Here is a 27,416-nt window from a genome sequence, read left to right as displayed (position 1 = left end):
AAAGAGACTGGCAGCATGAAGGGCAGGTATAGATGTGGTTGGCCTTAGAAGTGACAAAACAGAAGATTGTGTGTTGCTCCAGATATCCTTGAGAAATGCTCAGTTGATGTTTGCATTTCAGCTGTAAGGAAAAGATGCTTAGAATTTGGACGGAGAGGTTGCAGAGCGAGGACAAAGCCACTTCTGCCGGATCACCAGAGAAAGGTGAATGGCATAGACAAAAAATACTCCAGCTGGAGCAAGAAGGAGTGAGAGAAAGTGTTATTTAGTGATGAAAGTATTTTCTACTTCCATGGAAATCATGGAAAACGTTTTGTTAGGTTCCCAGGAAAAGAATATAAACCAAGTGCCTGCAGAGTTGGCAGATGTCACACTGTTGATGGGATGACCAAAGCATGCAAAACAGTGGCAGACTAGAAGAAAAAGATCCAGGTGAAGACAATGGAATGTCCAGCACAGTTTCCAGATCTCAATCTAATTGAGAATTTATGGCATAAAGTATCACTGGAAATAGCCAAGAGACAGTGAGTGAACAAACGGGAACTTATTGACACTCTTATTGCCACTGGAACTGCATCATCACTCAGGAATAATTCCTAAATCTGGTGCACTTCATGCCACAGAAATGCTGACAGATAAAAAAGAACAATTAAGTACTATACAATTAAGACTGACCAATTACTGTAAGTACTAAAAGCCATAAATGTTCAAATGGTCCCTTCCACTACAACAAATAAAAATTAATTCCTAGAAGAGATTAACATCAATATGGAGTGTAGGAGTGGCTTAGTGGTTAGAGCACCGGTCTTGCAATCCAGAGGTGGCCAGCTCAAATCCCACTGCTGCTCTTTGTGATCTTGGGCAAGTCACTTAACCCTCTATTGCCTCAGGTACAAACTTAGATTGTGAGCCCTCCTGCGACAGAGAAATATCCAGAGTACCTGAATGTAACTCATCTTGAGCTACAGTACTACTGAAAAAGGTGTGAGTAAAATCTAAATAAATAAATATGTCAGATAGTAGTTGTAATATTTAACTGTAGTTCTGATACATGCATTTGTATTGCACAGCACAGCAGTATAGACAAATTCCCCTGGAGCATCAGTTGATAGTCTGATAAAATTTACAGTTAGAAAGAATGCACAATTTAATTTTGATAGTAAGTATGTGCATTGCCTTGGAATTCTGGAAAAGCATTTGCCATACTAGCACTCAATCCTAGAAAATTTGTTTTATGATGAGGTGATGCAAAACCTTTTCACAGTAATGATGTCAAAATGCATATGAGAATGAAAGACTCTCTTATTTGAATATGCTTTTGTTTCATATGTTGGCACTGAAATTGATACACATCAGCATATGATTAGACCAAGGTACTCATAAGACTGACCAGGTCTAGTTTCCATCTTGATTTAAATACTAGATCAGGAAAAACCAGCCCCAAGGATCTGGCCTGCAGAGTAGCTGAGTTCATGTACAATTTGAGTCCAATGCAATGGTGCCATGGCTTGAAGGAAATTCTTGCATGCAGCAGACATAGAGAAATCTATATGAAGATTAAATTCCCCAAGAGTGACAATCAAAGCCTCAATAAATGATGAATAATATGTGCTCGCCAGCCCTGAGGGATAGTAAATTAAGCAGACATCCCATGCATCAGTATTTAATAAAAGCATTTCACACTGCTGTTCAATTTCAGCTTTAGACTTTAGCAACTCATTCTCCATGCTTATGAATATGAGATTTATAAGAGAAAGAATAAAAATGACACAACTGATTCATCAGTAGCACATCTTCATCAGTTAACAAAGCTTCAGTAACGCACAACATAGATGGAGTGTTCGCAACCAGGTAGACAGCCATATATAACTGCAGCTTTATTTCTTAGAGATCTAGCATTTATCATACAGACAGATATTCAAACTAGATCTAACTAAGTGCTGCACGTTGAAGCACTCTCACAGATAATTTTAATGTAGTTATCTCCTAACTTTTTACTAGACCTGTGAGATCAATCACTATATTGACCATTCCCCCATATAACAGAAATAGAATAACTTTCCTGTTTCACACAGACCGGTGATAGACATACTCACTACTCATCAGGTCAAGATAAATCACAAAAACTGATTGTGAAGAACACAAAAACATGAAGAAGTGATAAAAAGGGACCATACTTATTTGTTACAGGACTGCACCCTATTTCTCTAGTGTTGCTTTCAAACCTCATGATTGAGTGGGTGGTGTCAAGCTCTGGGGCTTGATAGCGGCAATTCACAGTAAGTTTGCCAACTTCTGAGGTTTCACATGGCCAACCTGTCTGCCTGGCAGGAGGTGGAGAAGGAGTGGAAGTCCACTCCGGTATAATAATGTCATGTTAGAGAAAGCAGAGAACAGTAGTTATCTGCTGCTGATGGAAACATTAAAGGAAGCCAATGACAGGGCTTAGCAGTAGAGGAGAGAGTCCATAGAGTTCTAGCATCTGCTGCTGCTGATGTCATGGAAGGAGGTGGAGTCTCTCCACTATGATGCAATAATGTTCCCCAATAGAGAAAGTTGCGAACAGCAGTATTATGACACAGAAGTGTGTATATATATGACACTGCTGAATGCATTCCAAGTCTAACGTGCTTGAACATTAGACACAGAATGTGTTCATTGGTGTTGGATGTTTATGTCTACGTACCTTTAAGGCAAGCATTGCTTTCAGTTTAAGATGCTGTTGGGCTCATTTTCAAAAGAGAAAAGCATTAAAAAGTAGCATAAAGCAGCATTTGAACATTTTTCTCACAACATCTAAATTGGTATTTTTGAAATTTACTTTTATACGTTTTTCTGTGAAGTCCATCAGAAGTGTGCTCAAATCAGAAGGGGGCATATCAGGGGCATGTTAAGGGTGGGATCTGGCCATTCCTAACATTTGAATGTTTTTCTGCCATAATGGAACAAAACAAAACTGTCCATTACTAAAACTAAGACGTTTTGAGCTAGACCTGTTTTTATAACGAATAAGGCACAAAAGGGTGCTCTAAATGACCACTGGAGGGAATAAGGGATGACTTTCCCTTACTCCTCCAGTAGTCACTGACCCCCTCCAACCTTCCCAAAATGTGACTAAGAAACATTACTTACCGACCTCTATGCCAGGCCAGCCTCAGATGTTATACTCAGGTTAATTAGAGCAGCATGTAGGTCCCTGGAGTAGTCCAGTGGTGGATGCAGTGCACTGCAGACAGGTGGCCCCAATCCCATACCTCCTCCTACCTGTTACACTTGTAGTGGAAACTGTGAGCCCTCGAAAACTCACCAGAAACTCACTGTACCCAAATACAGGTGCTCCCTTCATCCGTAATGGCTATGGTAGTGGTGTATAGTTGGGGGTAGTGGGTTTTGGGGGGCTCAGCAGACAAGATAAGGGAGCAGTGGTGAGATGTTTGCCTGGGAGTATTTTATGAAGTTTGCTGCAGTGTCCCCCAGGGTACCCTACTGCTTTCCTGGGATGTCTGGGATGTATGTGTTAGGCAGTGAGAGTCTGATAGGTACTGAGGGGGAGAGGGATCTTGGGGTGATAGTATCCGAGGATCTGAAGGCGACGAAACAGTGTGACAAGGCGGTGGCCGTAGCGAGAAGGTTGCTAGGCTGTATAGAGAGAGGTGTGATCAGCAGAAGAAAGGAAGTGTTGATGCCCCTGTACAAGTCGTTGGTAAGGCCCCACCTGGAGTATTGTGTTCAGTTTTGGAGGCCGTACCTTGCGAAGGATGTTAAAAAAATGGAAATGGTGCAAAGAAAAGCTACGAGAATGGTATGGGATTTGCGTTCCAAGACGTATGAGCAAAGACTTGCTGACCTGAACATGTATACCCTGGAGGAAAGGAGGAACAGGGGTGATATGATACAGACGTTCAAATACTTGAAAGGTATTAATCCGCAAAAAAATATTTTCCAGAGTTGGGAAGGCGGTAGAACGAGAGGACATGAAATGAGATTGAAGGGGGGCAGACTCAAAAAAGATGTCAGGAAGTATTTTTTTCACGGAGAAAGTGGTGGTTGCTTGGAATGCCCTCCCGCGGGAGGTGGTGGAGATGAAAACGGTAACAGAATTCAAACATGCGTGGGATATGCATAAAGAAATCCTGTGCAGTAGGAATGGATCCTCAGAAGCTTAGCCAAAATTGGGTGGCAGAGCAGGTGGGGGAAGAGAGGTTGGTGGTTGGGAGGCGAGGATAGTGGAGGGCAGACTTATACGGTCTGTGCCAGAGCCGGTGATGGGAGGCAGGACTGGTGGTTGGGAGGTGGGAAATACTGCTGGGCAGACTTGTATGGTCTGTGCCCTGAAAAAGGCAGGTACAAATCAAGGTAAGGTATACACATATGAGTTTATCTTGTTGGGCAGACTGGATGGACCATGCAGGTCTTTTTCTGCCGTCATCTACTATGTTACTATGTTACTATGTCTGGGGGACCAGTCTTCTTAAAATGCTTGCTCCTCCTACTGTACATCCTAATGGCTTGATTTTGTGCATTTTGCACTTGGCCTTTTTTTTTTTTTCGAAAATGGATTAAAAAACAAAACATCCAAATCAAAAACCTTGGTGTTCAAAACAGTAATTTTGAAAAAAAAAAGATGGACGTTTTTCTTTTTTGAAAATGACCTTCTTTCCAATTCAGATTTTGGACATTTTGTGCAAAACGTCCAAAATCGGACTTAGATGTTATATCGAAAATGCCCCTCTGTGTATCTTTGTTGTTTCCATATATGAAGCTGAGGAATTTCCTTCTTTCAGAGTAGCTCCACAGATAGTATTGATGCCTGAGGGAGGCGCCTGTACACCGAAACACAGATCGGCGTTGAGTCTATTTTATGTTCTCAATACATTTTTCCATTTTTGTTTTACCAGGTGTTTGTTTTGATTGGTCCTCTCCTATTCTTTTCTTTTTTGATTGTGCAATTAACGCTAGGGGAATATCTTCTTTTTCTAATCTTGTGTGTGTTTTTATCTTCAGAAGTTTCAATTTGAAAATTGGGCACAGGATTTCTGATTTTCAAATGAAGTCTGGAATTCTTTGTTGACTTTAAAAGAGTGCATTTTAGGCCTGTTTCACTAAGTGTGGGGAGATGGAAAGTTAACTGGATACCTTATGCAATTACCTTTGGGACACACCTCTAGCATGACTAGTTTTATCTGACTAGTTTTATCTGAATCTCAGTGCTCTCTGGTTAAACTCTGTCCATGCCCCTAGAACACCTCCAGAACTGTCTTGTTTGCAGTGGCCAAAATCTTTGGCTGTGCAAATGTTAAAAGCTCCAAGAAGGGAGGCAGTAAATCTTGTAAATATCAGTCATTAATCTTTTGAACAGCAACATCTAAGCATAGCCACCAAATGGGGAAAAAAGCTTTCATAAATCAGGACGATTTAAAGTAATTTTCTAGGACCAGCAAAGCGGGTAAAATTGTGGAGGATTCTCAGCTAGGCTCTCTGTGTACAATACATTGACATACCAAGCACTGTCCTGCCCCCCTTGGACAGCCTCCCAGTTTCTACCAGAAATGCCAGAGGCTATAACAGCAGCAAGCCCAGGATCTCCAAGCTCTATCACCATCCCTGTGCTCTGTGAGACAAAATAGTCATAGTTACACTGAGTACCATTACTCGCTTGTCTAGTTTCTACTACTGTTGCCACACCTAATTCTTCATATTAGTCCATGTTCTGTACTGGTACAAAATAAGTACCTGAATATAAACTGCTTTGAATGTACTTGCAAAAACCTCAGAAAGGCGGTATATCAAGTCCCATTTCCCTTCCCTTCTCTACTATAGCCAGTTTCTTCCAGGATCCAGCTCACCTCTATCACCTGGGATCAGGAAACAAAATGAAGATGGATATTACCTACCTGCAGCCTTCAAGATACAGATGGGAGGAAACCAGTTGCCGCAGTCACTGATGTACTCGCGAGTCCCTGCCTGTGATGTCACTGGTCACATATGAAGAATTCTATTGTATAAGAATGTATTCTTTCCAAAAACATGGTAAAAAAAAAGTTAGAGGTGATACCTGATAAAGGGAGCGAGTGTAGCTCTTGAAAGTTAATCACAAAAGCACTGGCTTAGTTCAATTAAAATGTATCACCTACTACTTGTTAGTCTACTGTGATACACAGAAATAAAGAAACAACTAGCAGCCACACTGCATTATTCAAAGAATAATAGAAAATGCAATGTTTTTTTGACGTATTCATGCAATTCCCTTTGAATATATCATGAAGTTCTCAGTAGTGATTGTTATGAGAGATCAATTCGTTTTGGAAAGCTCATACATGTGTAGGACCAGAAGTACGGCAGAGGCATACTAAGCACTTGCTGAGAGGTATGACCAATGGGTACTGTGACTGTCGGATGTGTTGAGAAGGTTAGAATTGCCAGCTCTCTGGACTTATCAGGACTGAACGGATTTTTGCATTAATATCTTAAAGCTAGAATACTATGAAGTGTCTGGACATTTTTCAGAGCTTAAAACCTTTATCTGCAGCTCTCCATGTCTACCCTCTGTATGTATTAGTTCCAGTATCAATAACAGCACACACTGTCTGTGGGATTCAGCCAATGGGATATTGGCACTTAACTGGTTAACATATCTGGCCATTCATATCCAGATATTCAATGCCAGTGCCTGGACAGGGTCTCACATTGAATATCTGGACAGGGCCCCACATTGAATATCTGGACATAAACCAGTGGTGAATGAATATTTACCCTTGTACTTTTATTCCATCCTCTCACCATATAGGGATCCTGTGTGTTTGTTCCACGCCTTTTTGAATTCCATCACCATTTTTGTCCACACCACCTCCTACGGAAGAGTGTTATGCATTGTTTTGGCTTTTTTTTTTTTTTTTTTGCAGTGAAAAAAACTCAAAGGGTTTGGGAAAGCAAAGAATAGAGAAACTTACAAAGTAGTAATTTTTTTTTGTTTCATGTGTACCCCATGCTTTCCCACTCATGGCAGGCTCAATGTGGCAATGGAGGGTTAAGTGACTTGCCCAGAGTGACAAGGAGCTGCCTGTGCCTGAAGTGGGAATCAAACTCAGTTCCTCAGGACCAAAGTCCACCACCCTAACCACTTGGCCACTCAGGCTTTGATGGGAAATGTGCTGTTAAGCAGACTGAACAGGGCCAGGCATTGAATATCTGGACAATTCTGTGGCCACAAGAAGGCTTCAAATTCTTCCTTTTCCTGCAGACTTGCCAAGAGTCAAGATCAGGGAAGGAAGCAGATGGTGGCTGGCAGCCCATTTTGATTACACTCTGCACTGATGTGATGGCAGGAGGGAGAGTGGCACTGGGCACAATCTTCTGCCTTGTCTGATCTGTCTGCTTTGAATCATGGGATAGCAGTTAAAATGAACATTCCTTCTGGACACATAGCAAAATACGTGTTGTATTATCACACAGCTTTATGGGAATCTTATAAAAAGCTCTGTGTTCATGGAGCCTTTTGTAAAATACTCTGCAAATTGTAAATGTCCAGTCTTGGATGTCCTATTTTCTATCAAGACAACCTATGCAAGGTCAAGCTTTTAATGTATTACTACTATTTGCTTTTTCTTTTCCTTTTTCTACTCTAGGAAAAATCTTTGGGATCCTTATTTTCAACAGTATTGTCATAAAATTAAACTTTTTTCTTACTGATATTTTTGTTACTGTGAAGAAATTTGCAGGATTTCACATAAGGTTAAGCTCTGGAATTCACTTCAGGTGGATGTGGTTAAAGCTCTTTAAAAAGATTTGGGCAAGTTCCTGGAAGAAAAGTCCATAAATTATTATTAGCAAGATAGACTTGGGGAAAGCCACTGCCTATCCCTGGGGATAAGCAGCATGGAATCTATCTACCTTTGGAATCCTGCCAGGTCTTATGGCCTGGATTAGCCACTGTTGGAAGCAGGATACCGGGCTTGATGCAACCTTTTTGTAATCTTATGTTCTAATTTATTAAATTTTAGCTTAGTTACTTGGTGTTGCTGAGGAAGTTCAATAACCAAAAGCTGACAACGCTTAATAGAAAAAACAGTCAAAGTAAAACATTATAAATATATATTAGATTTTTTATTGCAGAGCATTGGGTCAAACTCATACATATTTAACTCTTGAGCATGCTACTTGAAAAAAAGCAAGAAGTCCCTAGGGTAACACCTACTATTTTAAGTAACTGTTCTTGAGTTCTGTTTATGGAGAGTCAGAGTGAGTATGTCTGTTTCTCAGAGAGACAGGGAGAGAGAAAGTGCCTGATTTTAGCCTCTGACTTGGAGAAGATTAGACATTTTCTGCCCGGCTACCTCCTGCAGTCTAAATATCAGCCCCTTTAGGTCAAAGGTAGCTCATGAGCTTCCACTGCCAAGTTGGGCTGCATTTTCTTGAATGGTGTGTAAATGCATTAGAAGAAACACATTTACAAATATACATACCAGGGGTGGACTGACCATTCGGGCAACCAGGCAGTGCCTGAGGGCCCAGAGGCTCTGCCCGGATGCCCACTGCACACTACAGCCCTCCCTAGTCCTTCCTTTAAAGGCGCACTACTGGTGATCTAGTTGCCTCTGCAGGGGGAAACATGTTCTTTCCTGCCCATTGTGCTGCCGTTATTCCTGCTGCCCGGCACCACCATATTTTAAAAATGGCAGCCAAGGCTCCCTGTGGAAGTCTCATGAGCCTGTCGAGACCACTGCGGGAAATCTCGGACACCATTTTGAAAACACGGTGGTGACGGCAGGCAGGGGAATAGCAGCAGCACAGCAGGCAGGAAACAGCATGCTTCCTCCCCGCATAGACCACTAGACTACCAGGACCCTTCAGGTAGGACCGAGGCAGCAGGGGCATTGGCTGCGGTGGTAGGAGGGGCAGCAGCGTGGCAGTCGATGGTGTGTCGGGCAGTGGCCAAGGGTCCAGACCACTCTCAGTCCGCCCCCAATACATACAGACAGGGGTAAGTTCAAGAAAGGTCAACTAAAGTTAGGCACCAAACATTTGGGTTCTAAGCAGCATTCTATAACGATAGTTCAGTGAGAAATTTCCTTTGTAGAATACTTTCGTAAGTCCATATTTTCATGCCTAACTTTAAGCGTAAGCACTTATGCCAGCTCACAAGCCAGCGTAAATGCTATCATCTAAGTACTGTAAAGATGAAAAAAATCCTTATGCAAAAACAAAACAGAGGATGTATCACTCCTGAAATAAATTTTTGTGTAGATAATGGTTCCTCTCAGTTAGCTAAGCAGTGATGCTCCTGCACCTAAGGCTCCTATAGCAGTTAAGAACTATGAACCTACTGTATAGGGCTCTCATTTGATACCTAGATACATCTGAAAGTGAACCATAATCAAAGTGAATGTGTTGGGTTTGCAAAATCAAAAAGTACAACATATGAGTGTGTACTTCCACTGCAATTAAATCAGGTGTCTCCAACCTAAACGTAGACTCTGATACTGAAGTTCATATCACAAATGCCCCTACTCTTGTTCGTTCACAATCAAGGAAGAGGGATAACATGTATCTGAAACTGAAGTCACGGTTCATAAATTACAAGTCACAAACTCTGAAACCGCTGGTTCTGCAGAGCCAATCCTTCGTCAGGAACCCCCATTATTCAAGAGCAGCAACAGGAGTCAGGCACTTTCCAAAATGACGACCAAAGAAGGGGAACCTAAGCACTGGCAATTAGGCATGTAAATGACAGTATTCTAGAAAATCATGCCCAATTGCTTGGCATGCCCTTCACCTGCCCATATCCCTCCAAGATCTACCTCTTTGCAGAAGCTTAGCTAGGTTGAGGGTGTAGGGGGAGTGGAGAGCAGACTACAGATGCAAGGTTCCACTTAGGAGTCACAGACCAAGAAAAGGATCTAGGTGTCATCGTTGAAGATACATTGAAACCTTCTGCTCAGTGTGCTGCTGCGGGTAAGAAAGTAAATAGAATGTTAAGTATTATTAGGAAAGGTATGGAAAACAAAAATGAGGATGTTATAATGCTTTTGTATCGCTCCATGGTGCGACTGCACCTTGAATATTGTGTTCAATTCTGGTCCTCTTATCTCAAAAAAGATATAGTGGAATTAGAAAAGGTGCAGAGAAGGGCGCCGAAAATGATAAAGGGGATGGGACGACTTTCCTATGAGGAAAGGCAAAGCGGCTACGGCTCTTCAGCTTGGAGAAAAGGCGGCTGAGGGGAGATAAGATAGAGGTCTATAAAATAATGAGTGGAGTGGAACGGGTAGATGTGAAGCGTCTGTTTATGTTTTCCAAAAATACTAGGACTAGGGGGCGTGCGATTAAGCTACAATGTAGTAAATTTAAAATGAATCGGAGAAACATTTTCTTCACTCAATGTGTAATTAAACTCTGGAATTTGTTGCCAGAGAATGTGGTAAAGGCATTTAGCTTAGCGGAGTTTTAAAAAGGTTTGGACGGCTAAAAAGCTGAGGTTTATTCTTTATGTTGTTGCACTATTTAAATGTCACTGCTTCAGCTGTCAGTGAATTTCTTGTTTGAATTTGCATGTTGAAGTTCAAGGTGGGGAAATGATATTCAGAACATCACTGTACTTTTTAAATGACTTTTCCCTAACAAGACACAGGCTGAATTGCCTCTGTTGCAGAACAGCTTGAACTTTTCACTTCTGGTCTTCCAGGGGAATACATTGATGACTCTGGATACTGCCGATATTGCGATGCATCTTGCTCGAAGTGTACAGGACCATCTGAAAGTGACTGTGTTGGCTGTGCCATCACCAAGTAAGTGACATTTTTAATGGTTGTGAATTGAGCTTAAGTTAATAAAGGAATGATGGAGCTACAAAATAATCTTAAAAGAGAGGCTAGCCCTGGGGTATTTGACACTCTGGGTGAACCTTTAGCCATATGCTCCCCCCCCCCCACACTGGCCTCAGACCCTATCTTCTCCATGGTGGCAGGCATTTCCTCTTCCCCTCCCTTTTGCCCCTCTTTTGATGGCCAGCATCTCCTCTTTCCTTCCTTTGTTCCACCCTCCATGGTGGCCAGCATTTCCTTTTTTCCTTCCTACCTGCCCCTCTCTCCAGTGGCCAGAATCACCTCTACCTTCCCCTACCCTCCAGCAAGATGACCAGAATCTCATCTCTCTCTCCCCTCTCCTGCTGACACCAATGTCAGTGCAGTCACCCTACCTCCATTCTCCACCCTCCATCATTGACTGCTGCAGTGTGGGACTTTAAGCCCAGGCCCACTCACAAGCACATCTGCATCCTCTCCCACTCCTCCTCCCCCCATGCAAACTTTCTGTTGGGGAGGGAGTGGGATACAGCAGCAGTTGAAGTGCTGCTCCTCTGCCACATGGGAGCTGCACACACCACCGTCTCTGAAATTCTTCCATGGCAGGCATTTTTGACATGCGGGGAAATGGCAGTTATAAATTTGCATATGAGAGCATAAATACCTTTAGTGGTCTACAGGGAAGCCTTGCCTGAGGCGTAGTTTGGCCAGAGCATAGCCGGAGCTGTGAGGAACAGGTGTATTTTCTTAAATTTGTGCAGACCCACACATGGTATGCTATGTATAGAAAAAGTCAAACTTTGTGCAGGAACATTTGTAAATTAATGGGGACTATTCAGGGAGGCTGTATTCTAAAAGTACTTGCATACGTATGTCCTCTGTATTTCAAGGAAGCAATTTGGAAAGGCAATTCCAGAAGTGAAACATTCAGAAAGATCCTTTCAAAAATTTCCTGGAGTATCTTTGCATAAAATTATGCAAGTACACCCTATGTAAGCATATGCAATCCAACTTCACGGGAGGGCAAGGGATGGGAAGAGCTGGCATTTACCTATATACTTTATAAAACACACACCCTTCAAACAGACTGTGGAGGTTCACTTATGACCTTCCCGTGTAATACGGAAAAGCATAGCAAACTCAAAACATTTTGCCTGCAAAGAATTTAGACCCAGACAGGTAAGTCCTCTGTTACATTAATATTGTCTATAATTTTTTAATGTAACCTATTTTTTTCAACTAGTAAGCATATTCCAACTCCTTCATGTTAATCTCCTTGTGGGAGATACCCCTTAAATATTAGTAACCACCTGGCAGTCCTCATACTAGAAGAGACCTATACGCACTCCCTGTATACCATTGGAACACCCAGATTTAGAAATGGCAACCTAAGTCCTATTATAACTCTCACATTATAGCAGTTTGGTGGGGCACGTATTATAATGACAATCTACCAAATTTGCAGGAATGGACCCCTTCATTATTAATATAGAACATAAATGTATACCTGAGGAACAATTATATCATGGATAAAAGGAAATGGGACCTGAAATACCACCTTTCTATGGTTTTTGTACAACTACGTTCAAAGCGGTTTAGATAGTATATACAGGTACTTATTTGTACCTGGGGCAATGGAGGGTTAAGTGACTTTCCCATAGTCGCAAGCAGCTGCAGCGGGAATCAAACTGAGTTCCCCAGGATCCAAGTCCGCTGCACTAACCACCAGGCTACTCCTCCACAACTCAACTGAGGTAGCTTAGCAGAAAATAAACTGGAAATCTGTTGAAATAAATTTCTCTCTTTACCCTTCCATCATTGAGCTTCAGGTTGAGCCAACTGCAGGAGACAGCCCAGTTACCTCCCATGGTCTGAATATCAGCCCTAGTGCTTCTTAATAGATCTTCCCTGTCTGCCAATGCTTGAATTGACACTTCATGCTTCCCTTAATAACGAGGTCACATAGACTGACTACATTGTTGGTGGGCTTAGTGTTCCCTCTAAGCTGTGTGGGAGTCCTCCAGTGGGGGGTAGTGCTTCAATATTGTATTTTCAATCACTAGGGACAGACAGGTTCTCTGGAGTTCTGAAGAAAATGCTATTGAAAATGTGCTATTGAAACAGCACCGCCACTGGCAGAAATGTAGGTGGAGGACTCCAGCACAGCTTAGAGGGAACATTGGGTGGGATCTGGGTGTATTCAACTATAAATCTCTTTGTGGACCCAAGCAAACCACTTTTCTTCCACCAAACTAATAACAGCTAGAGGTAGTGGATCTTCCACAAATCCCATAACAGCTTTTGAATGGTGCACTCTGTGCAGCTCCACTTAGGAAATCTATCTTCTACTCTTTCTGGTTCAACCAGAGGGTTTTGTGCCAGCTTGAGTGGGATCAGTATCAAGGTTAAACCAATAACGTCAGTGGACATGGCTGGGCTTAGTGGATAGGATCCCTGGCCACTGTTCCTTCACTCCAAAGATCTGCACTTTGACATCATTTTCTCAAGCTCCAAACTGGAAACCCTTCCAGTCCAGAGACATCCTTCTGTCAGGCTTCCCATGGCTAGGCATACACAATCAAACAATGTCTCCAATACAGAGTAACCTGTGTCTACATCCTTCCTCAATTTGTGTAGACATACACTGGTTACCGAAAAACTGTTGGTTGTCAAAACACTGCTGGCTTCCTAGAAGTCAACTTTAGCCCAATCCAGTGGCATGGGTTGTGGAGAGGGTAGAGGCATTCAGTGGAGGCAAAAGCAAAAGTAAGGAAGAGGTTGGGAACTACAGGCTGGTAAGGCCAAATGGTCCTTATCTGCCTACATTTTTCTATGTTTTTATATTGTGCTTCTTCATAGCCTCTTTATGGACCCTGTATACAGTGGCCCTCCCTAAGCCTGGTACTTGAGGGTTGATTAGGAGGGTGTTTTATGATAGTTAGTAGATTGCAGGCCTAGCTGGGAGCTTGTTGGACTTGGTGGTTCATCTTTTTGTCAGACAGCCCTCACCCCCTCTCTTTCTTGCGCTTGATAACCTGGATTGGCCACTATTGGAAACAGAATGCTAAGCTTGATGGACCTTGCTCCCTCCAGAGTCAGTGTGTGTGGTGGGGAAGGGTAGTCTTAGGGGTACCAGTGGAGCTTTCTGAGGGAAAGAAAGGCCCCTACTTGATACTAATCCCATTGGTCTTGGTGCAATGTCTGCAGCTGTTCTCAGAGCTGGTTATGCTTTCTGACCGCTGAATGGACCATTCTAACTTCTCATTGTATTGGGCTACCTCCTGGGTCCTGGTGGGTCCGAAGGGTCCTCTAGCTTGAAGAACTTTTCTTTGCATTGGTGGCACCACAACTACATTGGGGTTGGATTCTGATTCTGGTGACATCTAGAGTATCCAATGTAGCAAATGGTTTAATCTCACTCAACTAATAGAATTACCTTGGTCTTCAAGCTGTAAACCATCATGATCATCTGTATTGCTAGACTTTGTCTCAAGCACTGTTTGCAGGATAGCAGGCCTTGGGGTAAATCGAGGCCTATGCCTGCTGTTATTAGGCCTCACAATGGCACCAGCCCTCCAGGGTATGGCTTAAATGTGCAGCCCTATGTACATGCTCAGGTGCTCTCTGACTGGGTGGGCAGGAGCACATAGTGCTGATATCATGCCTTTTTGGCATGAACTCCTTACATTGTGGCGAATGTCCCCACATAGGTGTACAGACTCTGCCCACCAGCAGGAAATATCTCCACATTTAAAATTTAGAAAAAAAAACATGCAGAAATCTCAAAAATGTCCCAAACACACCAAAATGTGGCTACTGTCTTGGTTGGGCAATGCATATCCTTTGGCTGCTTGGCTCATTTGCTCTCTGCCACAACCTTTACAGTCCAAAGTTGCTTTCTTCCTGCTTTTTGCTAGTACATAACAGCTCAAGGTAAAAATGTTCAATTACTTCTGCTATACTACTTTGCAAAGCTTCCTTTTATGTGCTCAGTCCTTTTACCATAACCATACTTCAGTCTTTTGACCCAGCGTTAGTCAGTGGATTTTTCACTGTGTCTTTTCAATTCCTGTTTGTTCAGGCACCATTTTACTTAATTGTTTCTTGCTTGGGGAGAACATAAGTGTTGCCATACTGGGACAGACTGAAGGTCCATCAAGTCCAGCATCCTGTTTCCAACAGTGGCCAATCCAGGTTAAGTACCTGGCAAGATCCCCAAACAGTACATTTTATGCTGCTTATCCTAAGCAGTGGATTTTCCCCAAGTCCATCTTAATAATGGCTTATGGACTTTTCTTTTAGGAAGCTATCGAAAACGTTTTAAAATCCCGCTAAGCTAACTGCTTTTACTACATTCTCTGGCAATAAATTCCATGTTGAGTGAAGAAATATTTTTTCTGATGTTTTAAATTTACTACTTTGTAGCTTAATTTACTACTTTGAAGCATCGGAGTGGGTTGTTTTAAGTATTTTTTAGGACTGTCAGTGAGGTCAGGATAAGGACCAGCAATTTGGAAGGCCAAAAGTCACTCTCCTTTCATCAGATAAGTCCGTCTAGTCCAGAAGGTGAAATTCTAACCAAATGGTTTACTTAAACTTGGATGATGCAGGCAATGACTTGTGAGAACTTCAGTGAAAGAAAGAACCACAGGAAGTGGAGGAACAGTAATCCCTACGATAATTGTAAGCAAGCCAAAAGAGTAGGGTGAAGGGGTAGGAGCTTCCAAAAGCCACAGGAAAGATGAAAAGGATCTTGTATATAAAATTTACGATACACCAAAAAGACTCAACAGAGCAGCTGTGTTTCGGCATGGCAGCACCTGCTTCAGGAGTCTTGGGTAATTCAATATGCAGAATCTCTGCACAGTTCAAGTCGGATGCAAAAGTGTTAAAACAGTGTTTCTGGAACACAGTGTTAAAACCAGCAAATTACCATAAGGAATGGCATAAAAAAAAAACCACTCACATACTTGAGAAATATTAAATAGCACCTATCACATTGAATTACACTTTTTTAAAAGTGTTTTACAAAGAAGACATTAAATACTGCGTTATTGTTGCAAACACAAATCCAAAATGTAAAGACTAATTGTGTAGCATAAAAAAACAAGCTGTCAACATGTTTCTGGTGGAAGATATGAATTCTGTCTTCAGTAACTTTATGTCAGATCTGTTTGTTGCATTCTGTTTAATACCACATTCACTACTGGCAAAACAATTTGCAACATCAGAAGCATACGGAAAAGGGAACTCTGAAGTCACAGCTGAGAAGGGAAACTCAAGATATAGAATAGAAGCTGATGCTCAGGAGTAAGGCTTAAAACCTGGAGGCATTTCATTTCTCAGTTGATGAGACAGAAGTATACATTTACACACCGAAGGCAAGAAGACAGTCTGTGAAACATGGGGATCACTCATGGCTCAACTGATCCAAAGCTGTGACTTAGAAAAATGCAAGGCCAAATCATTATGATGAAAACAATCACATTCTTTGTGAAACAAATGCAGCCTAGAAGCCTAATGTATTTTATTTTTGTTACATTTGTACCCCACGCTTTCCCACTCATGGCAGGCTCAATGCAGCTTACATGGGGCAATGGAGGCTTAAGTGACTTGCCCCGAGTCACAAGGAGCTGCCTCTGCCTGAAGTGGGAATTGAACTCAATGTCTCAGGATCAAAGTCCACCACCCTAACCACTAGGCCACTCCTCCATATCTGTTTAGAATGACATAAATCCCAGTACTATTTAGGTCAGGCCCTACTTTTCAACTGAAATCCTCTGCCAATACTTTGTCCACCTAAACAGAAGAGCAGACTTCCTGCTTTGTGTTACCTGAATATCATCTTCAGCAGCATTCTTGTTCCAGCAAGCAGCATTGGGCGTGAGAGAAAGCTCCACTCAAACTAAACACAGGGTTTGCGCGTGGGAGCAAGCTCCACCCACTGCCCGGTGACGAAAAACACCTCGGGCACACTGCCTACAGGGTAAACCGTAGTGCGTGGCTTTGTGCAGTGACTTGGAGCAGCGGTTAGAAGGCATTTATAACATCAAACTGCAAGTAGATTGTGATCGGGGTTTTTTTTGGTTATTTAGTATTTGGCTTTTGGTATCGTGGAGTTCACTGCTCTGACTGGAAAGATGTATTGGCTTAATATTTTATTAATTTACTGTTTGGGGGGAAGTCCAAAGGGTGTTATTGATTACACTACTGTCAGCACCCTTGTTTCGATTTGGATGTCCTCGCAAAAGTCCCCATCTAGGGCCGGGGAAACCCATATTTTCGAAACAAGATGGACGTCCATCTTTCATTTCGATAATACGGTCAGGGACACCCAAATCCTGAAATTTGGTCGTCCTTAGAGATGGTCGTCCCTAGACTTGATCATTTCTGATTTTCGGCGATAATTGAAACCAAGGATGTCCATCTCAGGAACTACCAAATGGCTAGCATTTGTAGTGCACTGGTCCCCCTGACATGCCAGAACACCAACCGGGCACCCTAGGGGGCACTGCAGTGGACTTCAGAAATTGCTCCCAGGTACATAGCTCCCTTACCTTGTGTGCTGAGCCATCCAAACCCCACGAAACTCACTACCCACAACTGTACACCACTACAATAGCCCTTATGGGTGAATTGGGCAACTAGATGTGGGTACAGTGGGTTTCTGATGGGTTTTGGAGGGCTCACTGTTTCCTCCACAAACATAACAGGTAGGGGGGATGGGCCTGGGTCCGCCTGCCTGAAGTGCACTGCACCCACTAAAACTGCTCCAGGTACCTGCATACTGCTGTGATGGACCTGAGTATGGCATCTGAGGCTGGCAATCAATATTTTTAAAGATGTTTTTTGAGGGTGAGAGGGGTTTAGTGACCACTGGGGGAGTAAGGGGAGATCATCCCCGATTCTCTCCGGTGGTCATCTGGTCATTTCAGGCACCTTTTTGTGTCTTGGTCATAAGAAAAACACGACCAGGTAAAGTCACCTAAGTGTTCATCAGGGATGGCCTTGTTTCTTTCAATTATGGGTCGAGGACGTCCTAGTGTTAGGCACACCCAAGTCCTGCCTTTGCTACACCTCTGATACACCCCCTAGAACCTTGGCCGTCCCTACGATGGAAAGCAGTTGGGGACGTCCAAAATTGGCTTTCAATTATACCGATTTAGACGACCCTGTGAGAAGGATGCCCATCTTCTGATATATGTTGAAAGATGGGCATCCTTCTCTTTAAGAAAATGAGCCCAAATGTCAACCGGTGGCTCTCTCCCTGCCCTGCAATGTTTGGGGGTGGGGGGGTGTACAGGTGGACTTGATATATATATATATATATATATATATATATATATAAAATGGTGCATGATTAAAAGCTTTCACAAACTACTGCCCAGCTGTTCAGCTTGCACTTTGGAATTTCTCCCCTCTGGCTTCTCATCCTGAGACCCAGTCCAAAAAATCTTTAGGGTCCAGGCCTTCAATTTGAGAACTCATTCCTGCCTGAGTAAACAGCTTTTATCAAAGAAACTAAAGGAGAAGGTTGTCATGCTGAAGTATAAATTTTGATAATGAATCAGTGATTGAATATTCACACAGCAAACACCCTGAGCCAACATATTTCTTTTCCACTGAACATAATTAACTTTGTATGAACTTGGCTACTAACAATGTGCTGAACTGGACAATGTTGGCACATTTAAACTGACTCTGGACAGTTCTGCATGAAGGAAACCCTTCCCTAATTAATCAATACCTTCTCTGTAAAATAGTAGTAATAAAATCAGGCAAGTGCATTTTTATAATATACCACTGCATTCCACAAAGCAAAAGGAGCATGCCATCTTTTTTTTTCTTTAGTGGGCACAAGGAAAAAAAGGTTTTTAATTATGCTCCCAGGTTCTAATCTAGTTCATGTTTAATGTGGGAAAAATGTCATAAATAAGTAAATAAATAGATAGAATTCTGAATGTTGAGCACCTGATTCTCATAACATGATGTCTGTTTAGTGGCCCTTTACCAGGAGAAAAAAAAATATCTGCACGTTTACAGTAGTCTCCCCACCCCACCCACCTACCTACCTACCTACCTACCTACCTGTTCCAGACCTCCTCCCTGCTCTTCTGGTTCCCTGAGCCGCAGGGTGCCCTCCCGGCACATACCTGAAGCCACCCTGGTGGTCCAGTGGATTCTTTGGGGCGGGAAAGATCCACAGTCTTACCTGCCTGCTGCCAGCGCTGACTCTTGCTGCCACATCTTCTTTAAAATGGCTGCCAAGACTTACAATGGCAGCCTAAGAGCGATGTGGCAGCAAGAGGGTCAGTGCCGGCAGTGGGCAGGAAAGACTGGGGATCTTTCCTGCCCTGAAGAATCATCTAGACCACCAGGGTGGCTTCAGTTCAGTTATGTGCCAGGATCCTGCTGCTCAGGAGAGGAGAGGCAAACAGATTGCGGCCGTGCACAAAGGAATTTAGCAACCAGCTCGCAAAATGTTGAAAAATTTAATAACCGACTCTTGAGAGCCGGCTCCAGCACACCACTGATGTCAGTTCAAATTAAGAGTGTGGGAACAGACACATCCACCCTCATTTCAGTCACCAACTTTCCCTCCTTGATCAAAAGAACTTACTCAACTCAGTACCATATGATTCAAAGGAGAGGGACAATGTATGAAAGCAATGTACAATCATGACAGTCTGATTGGTAAAATGATTATATGTTTATAATGAGATGACAGAAACTGATCTATAGAGCATAGAGATCCAATGTAAAGATGGCTCTGTTTTAGCCCCAGCTCAGGGGATTTAGAACTGGCACCATAGATTCTGCTTCTCGTCTGAAATATAATTATGCCTTCAGAAAGCTGACACACTAGTAATGTGGAATGTGATACTATTTCCTCCTTCTGGCAAACTGTAATTAGCTTCATTAATACTTATTATAAGACAGTTCTGAATAGATTAATTAAGTTGTGCATCTTTGGGGATTTGAATGAAGTATTTATGCTGGAAAAACATATTAAGGAATTAATCATAATAGCTTTTGCAGTGGCTAAACATTGCATCTTTCATAAGTAGACAGAATTGTCTCTGACAGATGGTGGGTGTTTTACTTTGGAAGTCAGAAAACAGATAAATTAACCACCCAGCTCAATATACAAAAAAGCAATTCCACAAATCCTTCAGTAACTGGTATAGTTGCTTTTTTTTTAAGCTCTTGCAAGCAGAAGACAGATTTTACTGTCCAAATCATTAAAATATTGCATCTCAATAACCACCATTGTAATGACATATTGTATGGGGAGAGGAAGGGGGAGGGTACCTGTCTGTCTGTAGTCATATCTATGACTTCTCTCATATTTAGAGTTTGTTTTTTAATTGGATATTTCATTTATAGACTGATCTCTCTCTGTTCAAATGATAACTTTTCTCATGGTTTGGTGCTGGAAGATGTATGAAATTTCTCACTTTAATGTGGTATTCACTCATTGTGCAATCATTTCTAAGGATGCAAAAAGTGCATATGTACATTTTTAAATATTGATGGTGGAGGCAAATAGCCTGTTGCGTTCCACTTTTTCTTTTTGTACCTAGCTATAATTTGCATTAATAAAAGTTTTAAAATAATGAAAGAAATCAGGTGCAGACAATACTAGTCCTCAGGTTTTGCAAGCATGTTTAATAGATGTGCAACCATATGTAAATATTTCACAGATATTCAGTGTAGATATTTTGAAACCCAAATCTGTCTGTAGTATTTGAGGGGCAGTTGTCTGTCTCTGGTCCATCACATTTCAATTATATACTTTGCCTTACTCTTGTTCACTTGTGCCTAACACTACACAGTAAGAAAGACCAATCCCCTAACAAGCAAGACTTTAGAGACCCTGTTTACTAAGGTACGTTCATATACTAGAACCAGGACGATCAGCTGTAACATAGGCATCAATCGCAAAATCCAACTGTCTTCTGAAATTCAATATTAACTATATGTTCTTTAATATTTTAAAGATTTTAAAGACTGCCCTCAGACAAATATCCACTTTTTCAGGCAATACTGGTTTATGCCAAGTGGTATAGCACTTCTTTCATCGGGCTACTCTTAGATTTTTTTATATATAAAGTGCTATCGCCTATGTAGTGAGTACTAATTGTGCATTAAATAAATCAAAACGTGAACTTAGCTTTAAAGGTGATATCATTAAAAGGCTTCACTCTTCAATGAAAGACTTCACAGGTCTCTCTATATTTGACTTGTCAGCTGGCTTACCCTGAGAACACCTGACACCACTGGTTTCAGAAAATCTTTCTTCAGGGACTTGGGTTAAAGCCATCCATAAACATGCTGTTGAGCCATCTTCTACAGCCACACATTAGTTTGCACTGTTTCAGCTTTTAAAGGTGTCCCATTTGTGGCATGAACCGGAAGTAATTCTACCCATGTCACTGATAAAATGGCAACTGCCAGAAATTCTATGCTATAGACATGACTGGGAGAAGAGCTGCTGTGACCATTGGGGAAGGGACAGTTGCAGTATAACCTCAGGAAGCAGATAGTAGGTTTTTCAGTAGTACCAGTGGGATCTGATCTGACCACCTCTGGATTACAAGACAGGTGCTCTAACCACTTGGCAACAGCTCCACTTACTTGGATGTCCCTCCCTTTTGATTATGCCCCTTCTGGTCTCTCTCAGCCAGTCACAGACAGGTGACTCTCTCAGCCAATCACAGTGTATTTAGCTGTCTGTGAGTGGCTGAGAGAGACCTGAAGGCACATAAACAAAAGGGAGGGACATTCAAGTAAGTGGAGCTGTGACCAAGTGGTTAGAGCACTGGTTTTGTAATCCAGAGGTGGTCAGTTCAAATCTCACTGGTACTATTGAAAAAGCTGTGCGTAAAAATAGTTTTGATTTGGACGGCCAAAAAAACAAAAGTGCACGTCAGGGATGTCCTTTCACAAAAAAAAAAAAAGACGTCCCAGATGAGCACTTGGATTTTTTTTCCACTTTTTTTAAGTTGTATGAAGTCTTTATTGAACATTTATCAAAACAGCATCACAATATACAGAACATGTACGTCATAGCATAACTGATCAGCAAGATCCTTTTTTTTTTTTACGAGCTGGCCGACTGGCTTCCCCTCCTAGGGAAGGAAATCGCGTGCAAATGAGCTAACAGTGAGAAGCTCATTTGCATGCGATTTCCTTCATGCATGCCCTTCCCTTACTGATGCGCTAAGGGATCAGTAAGGGAAGGACTCTTCCGTGCAGCTTAGTGCACCTGGCTCTAAATCTGCTCCAGGGACCTGCATACTGCTGTCAGGGAGCTGGGTATGACATTTCAGGCTGGCATACAGGCTGGCCAAAATTTTTTTTTTTTGGTGGGAGGGGATTGGTGGGGGAGTAAGGGGAGGTCATCCCCGTTTCCCTCCAGTGGTCATCTGGTCAGTTGGGGCCCCTTTTTGAAGCTTGGTCGTGAAAAAAAAGGGACCAAGTAAAGCCGGCAAAATGCTTGTCAAGCCTGGCTTTTTTTTTCCATTATCAGGCGAAGCAGGCCATCTCATGAGCACGCCCCTGTCCCACCGCCGTCTCGCCTTCACTACCCTACCGATACACCCCCTTGATATTTCGCCGGCTCCGTGACGGAAAGCGGTTGATCCCGGCCAAAATCGGCTTTCGATTATACCGATTTGGCCGGGTTCAGGAGATCGCCGGTCATCTTCTGATTTGTGTCGGAAGATGGCCGGCGATCACTTTCGAAAATGAGCCTGATAGTCTCCTATTTGTTTCTTTAGGATTCTCAGCATGAATGAGACTCCTCTTTATCACTATCTCTCTTTTTTTTTTTTAACTACTGTATTTACTTTGTTGGTTTACTGCAGATGGGAGCACCTTTGTGACTTTCTCTTAGAAAATTCCAGAGATGTCCTCCATGTTGTCCACTGTCTCTCTGGGCCAAGATCCTTTGTTGTTTTTCCAGTTTATCTTACTGCTCCACTTCTTTATCCTCCTCCTTAGAAGTGGCAGTGGGCTGGTTCCCCATTCCAGCTTCCACTTCAAGCAAGTGCTGAAACCTCAGCAACCCTGTTACTTCTCACCACTCCTTTTCTCCTCCCAGTACAATCGCTGGGATAGCCAAAAACGACCTTCCTCTTACTCACAGTACAATGGCTGGGGAAACAAGAGCCAAAGACAAAGAATTTAAACAGGCCTGTGGTTTCATACCAGTCACAGTTTTCCTCCATTAGATCACTGGCCAGGAGAGTCTTCCCCTTGTTCTGGAAACAGTGAGGGTTTCGTAAGTTAAATTCCAGTATTTAGTAAAATCACTAGAGTGGAGGAGTGGCCTAGTGGTTAGAGCACTGGTCTTGATATCCAGAGGTACCTTGTTCAATTCTCACTGCTGGTCCTTGTGATCTTGGGCAAGTCACTTAACCCTCCATTGCCTCAGATACAAACTTAGATTGTGAGCCCTCCAAGGATAGTGAAATACCCAGTGTACCTGGATGTAACTCACCTTGAGCTACTACTGAAAAAGGTGTGAGCAAAATCCAAATAAATAAATACAATGCAGAACCTTAGGGTCTCTACGTTTGCTCTAATACTTCCCAAACCTATACTGAGTATGTCACTTCCAAGTTGCAGTTTCAGGATATCCAAAATGAATATGATTATTTAAGCAGGCATTTGGACAGTATGGTTAAATCCAGGTTTCTCATTCCTTTCCCCCTCATCCCTCCCCTTATTGGTCTTCCCCACTTGTTTGCTTGATATATTGGTCCTCTTTCCTATCCAGTACTGTAGGTCTTTTTTTTTTCTTTTTTGTGTTTTGTTTTTCTTTGCTATTTTTATGTAAACTGCTTAGCTCTGTGCGTCAGTTTGAGTGGTTTAGCAAATGTAATAAAGAATATGCATGAGATAAATTTGCCTATACCGAGTCTCCAGAGTATGTAGTTTTAGCATTTGGATATTCCTTATGGATATCCTGAAGACATGTTTGATTATAAAGTCCCCATAATAGGTTTTGGAAGCCCTGCTCTTTTGCTCTTAGTATATCATGGCCTGACACAAATTCAAGAATATAGAACAAAATGTTACCTAGGAGGCCGGAGCTAGGGATTTTAAGAGGAAGGGGTTCAACTTTACACTGATGGTTCATTTTTGTGTTATAGTTATGAATTTTTGCTTGCACTGTAATCTGCCTTATATATTTCTTGCAGTGAAAGGGTAGAACGGTACGTATTATTTTAAAAAAATTGTATTCCACTTGATCATAAATTTCTAGGCGGAGGACATTTCGACATACATAATAAAAACAAAAAGCGAAACAGAATAAACAAACTTAACAAATAAGAGTCACAAAAAGATTACACTGTCAGTTCTATAAATTAGCAATTAAAACTATTTGTTCACCATCAAAATCCAAATCTAAACTGCAAATGCCTCTGAATGCAAAGCTGCCTTCAAGTACAGTAATTCTCTGTCTTTCTGATGTTGATAGACAAATTATTCCATTCAAATATGCCTGTCATTTAAAAATGATCGCTTATTGGTCTTGTCAAGACAGTCTTAAATTCAATTATTCATTCCTTCCCCTCTCCTCAGTGGAATTTTACATGCAGTGCAATTGCTAGACTACTGAACCTTTGTCCCCAGTATTTCTTGTGCATTTGTATTTTGATTTACTAAAAATTGCAACTTGCATTGTGATTTTGCATGGATTAGAGACCCCTTAAAATCCCCAATTATCATCACAGCAATAGGAACTGGTGGGGACAAGAAACAAGTGTGTTGATGGTTTAAACACACAGGTTATCGCTGCTGCTAGAAAGTTCCTTCATTAATTAGAATGATTATAAGTTGGATTGCCTAAGCTGTTAAAATTCACACTTATTAACAGCTCCAACTGACTCCTAGCTCTGCATCATATATCAATTAGCAGTGTCTTATCAGAATTGGTGGGGCTAATGTCTGGCATCCCTGCTAAGTGACAGAGAAAGTGGAAGACCACAGAATAACTTAGTCATGGTCTGCCTGTCATTTCAGGACAGCTAACCTATGCTGGGGCTGTCATTTACTCCTCTTGCCATTCTGCTAAAAGGCTAAAGATCATTGAGGTTTGACTAACATAAAACTCTGAGGAAAACACCACTCAGCACCAATATAGGAAGACTTTCATACCAAAATGGAATTAATTCCTGTGACTTAAATGGCAACAATCCTATCTATGAACAGGCAAGCACTGTAAATATGGCAACAAACCCTAGAATATCAGTGCACCTCCTTCAGTAGCTGCGGATCCATATGCAGCAGAAACTATACACTAGCAAAATACTTCATCTTGATCACACATGCACAGCACAGACAAACCCTTACCAAATACAGAATAAGTAACAACCAATTAGAAATAGAAACATGCAGCTAAATATTAAAATGTAAACCCTAAGTAGGCAGATTCTGCATGCCACACTGAAAAATTAAAAACAGAAATGCATTGCTTCCTGCACTGGACAAAGTACAAAGACATACGGAGATGTGCATTTCCCATAGATAATAATGAATAGAATAGAAGACGTTCCACAAAAGAATGAGCAGGAGCAAATCTTCTTAGTCCTTAGGGAAACAAACAAATAATAAAAAAAACTTTAGCCATATCAGCACAATGAGGACAATTCTATGACAAGGCCCCAAGAATGAAGCATGCAGAGGGCACACAGTAGGAGCATACTTATAAGGGACAGTAGGCACCTTTCTTTATCAAATATTAGCATAACTGGGTATTTACATGCTTAGAGCCCTGTTTACTAAGCCACACTGTAGGCGCGCTAATGTTTTTAGAGCACTCTAAAAATTAGCGCGTGTTAACACTAGAGACACCCATAGGAATATATGGGTGTCTCTTGCTTTAGCGCGTGCTAATTTTTAGCACGCACTAAAAATGCTAGCGCGTCTTAGTAAATAGGGTCCTTAATTTTTAGGTGTAACCATTGATGCTAGCCATGTGAGCACCGAAGTGTGGCAGATACCCACGTACCTTACAGTATTTTGAAAGTTACATGTGTGAACGGGAGCCCAGGCTGTATCTGTTTATACTCTTTCCCTGTGTATGCCCCCTTGCAAATACACACTCCCATGAATTATATAAAAGGCATGCGGCACGATCCAGAGATATGAGTGCAACCTGACTGATGAACAAGCCAATTGACATCAATAATTGGACACTAACAATCAATTATTGACATTAATTGGCACCACTTAGGGGTTACGCGTGCATCTGGCTGCACACCATTCTATAAGTCTGGGTGCCAAAATCCCACAGCGTGTAACCTAAAAGGGGGCATGGGTGGGTCAGGGGTGTTGTCAAAAGATGTGCGCAGTATTATAGAATTTCAGGGATCTGCACCCAAATTGCATGCCAGGATTTACACCAGGATTCAGCTGGTGTGAGTCCTCACATCCAAAGTTGGGCATGGGAATCACTGCTAGGCACTAGTCCATAAAGGACATTCATCTTGGAGTGCCCTTTATAGAATGGCATAGCACGCTGATTTCTCCCGCTACCTATTTTCAGTGCCATTTACTGAATCCAACCCACTATGTAAGTTAAACAGGTATTTTCAGAATAGCATGTAGGTGGCATTTGCCATCCATGTACTCTCCTTCCAGGACCTGAACCACAATACTGCTAAGTGCTTTCTCATTTTTATCCTTAATATTTCAATTGTCTGGATATAGGTTTAGCTACCTGGTATCTGTTCTCTAAATTAGCTAAATTGTGCAGACTGTGTATACTGCTCTGTCTTTTAACCTAGACCAACCACCCCTCCCCCCAAAAAATAATGCTCTCTCCCTCTCTGTCTAGCTTTGATATTAGAAAGAATAGACATTATTTATTTGTGACATTTTTATCCCTAATTAAGCTCAGGTTCAATGTGGTTTACATAACAAACACCACTTAAAAGATAGTACTATTTCAGAAATATTGTCATCCATGAAATACATCAGATAATTAGGTTATGGTAACAAAATCTACAAGAGTACAAAGAAGGTCTGTAGTTCTTGCCAAAATCTGGTGGAAATTCAAGATCTCAAAGCCATCCAGACATGTTTATAGTACTGCCACATCAGGGGCGTAGCTACATGGGGCCACGGGGGCATGGCCCCCGTAGATTTGGCCTTGGCCCCCCCTGCCGGCAACCCCTTCGACACACCTCCTGCTGCCAACCCTCCTTGGGGACCCCCGCCAGCAAAGGTACACGACGGCGACGGCGGTGGGGGAGGGTTGGTGGCAGCGGGAAGGGGGGGGGTCGAAAAGGGTTGGTGCCAGGGGGGGGGTCAAAGGTGGTGGTGGGTGGTGGCAGTGGCGGGGGGGAGGGTCAAAAATGGCAGGGGGGTCGGTAGTGCCGGGGGAGGGGCTAAAATGTGCCCCCTCACCTCGGGCTCTGGACCCCCCTCCCGCCAAAGTCTGGCTAAACCCCTGTGCAACATTAAGGGTTTTTAAGTCTGAACATTTTGACTTACATTTGACTACTGTACATTTCAGTTTCTTGCCTTTCACACTGCTAACTCTTTCCTAACTTTGTCTACTGAACTGCGGCCAAGCTCCTGCAAGGTTAATTTCCCATTGCA

General features: G+C 42.2%; 1 protein-coding gene across 1 annotated transcript in view; it reads left to right on the top strand.

Moving 5' to 3' along the window:
* The window catches only part of PCSK5 (proprotein convertase subtilisin/kexin type 5), a 739,798-nt gene that overhangs the window by 614,310 nt on the left and 98,072 nt on the right, over window positions 1-27,416 (top strand). Inside the window, exon 21 of the mRNA XM_030193725.1 lies at window positions 10,682-10,784. Coding sequence (XP_030049585.1) covers window positions 10,682-10,784 — 103 coding nt within the window. The remainder of the gene's footprint in view (window positions 1-10,681; window positions 10,785-27,416) is intronic.

The sequence above is a fragment of the Microcaecilia unicolor genome, chromosome 2, assembly GCF_901765095.1.
Source record: "Microcaecilia unicolor chromosome 2, aMicUni1.1, whole genome shotgun sequence".
In the NCBI taxonomy this organism is placed as follows: domain Eukaryota; kingdom Metazoa; phylum Chordata; class Amphibia; order Gymnophiona; family Siphonopidae; genus Microcaecilia; species Microcaecilia unicolor.
The sequence above is the reverse complement of the archived record's forward strand: the minus strand, read 5'-3'. Positions and strand labels throughout refer to the sequence as shown.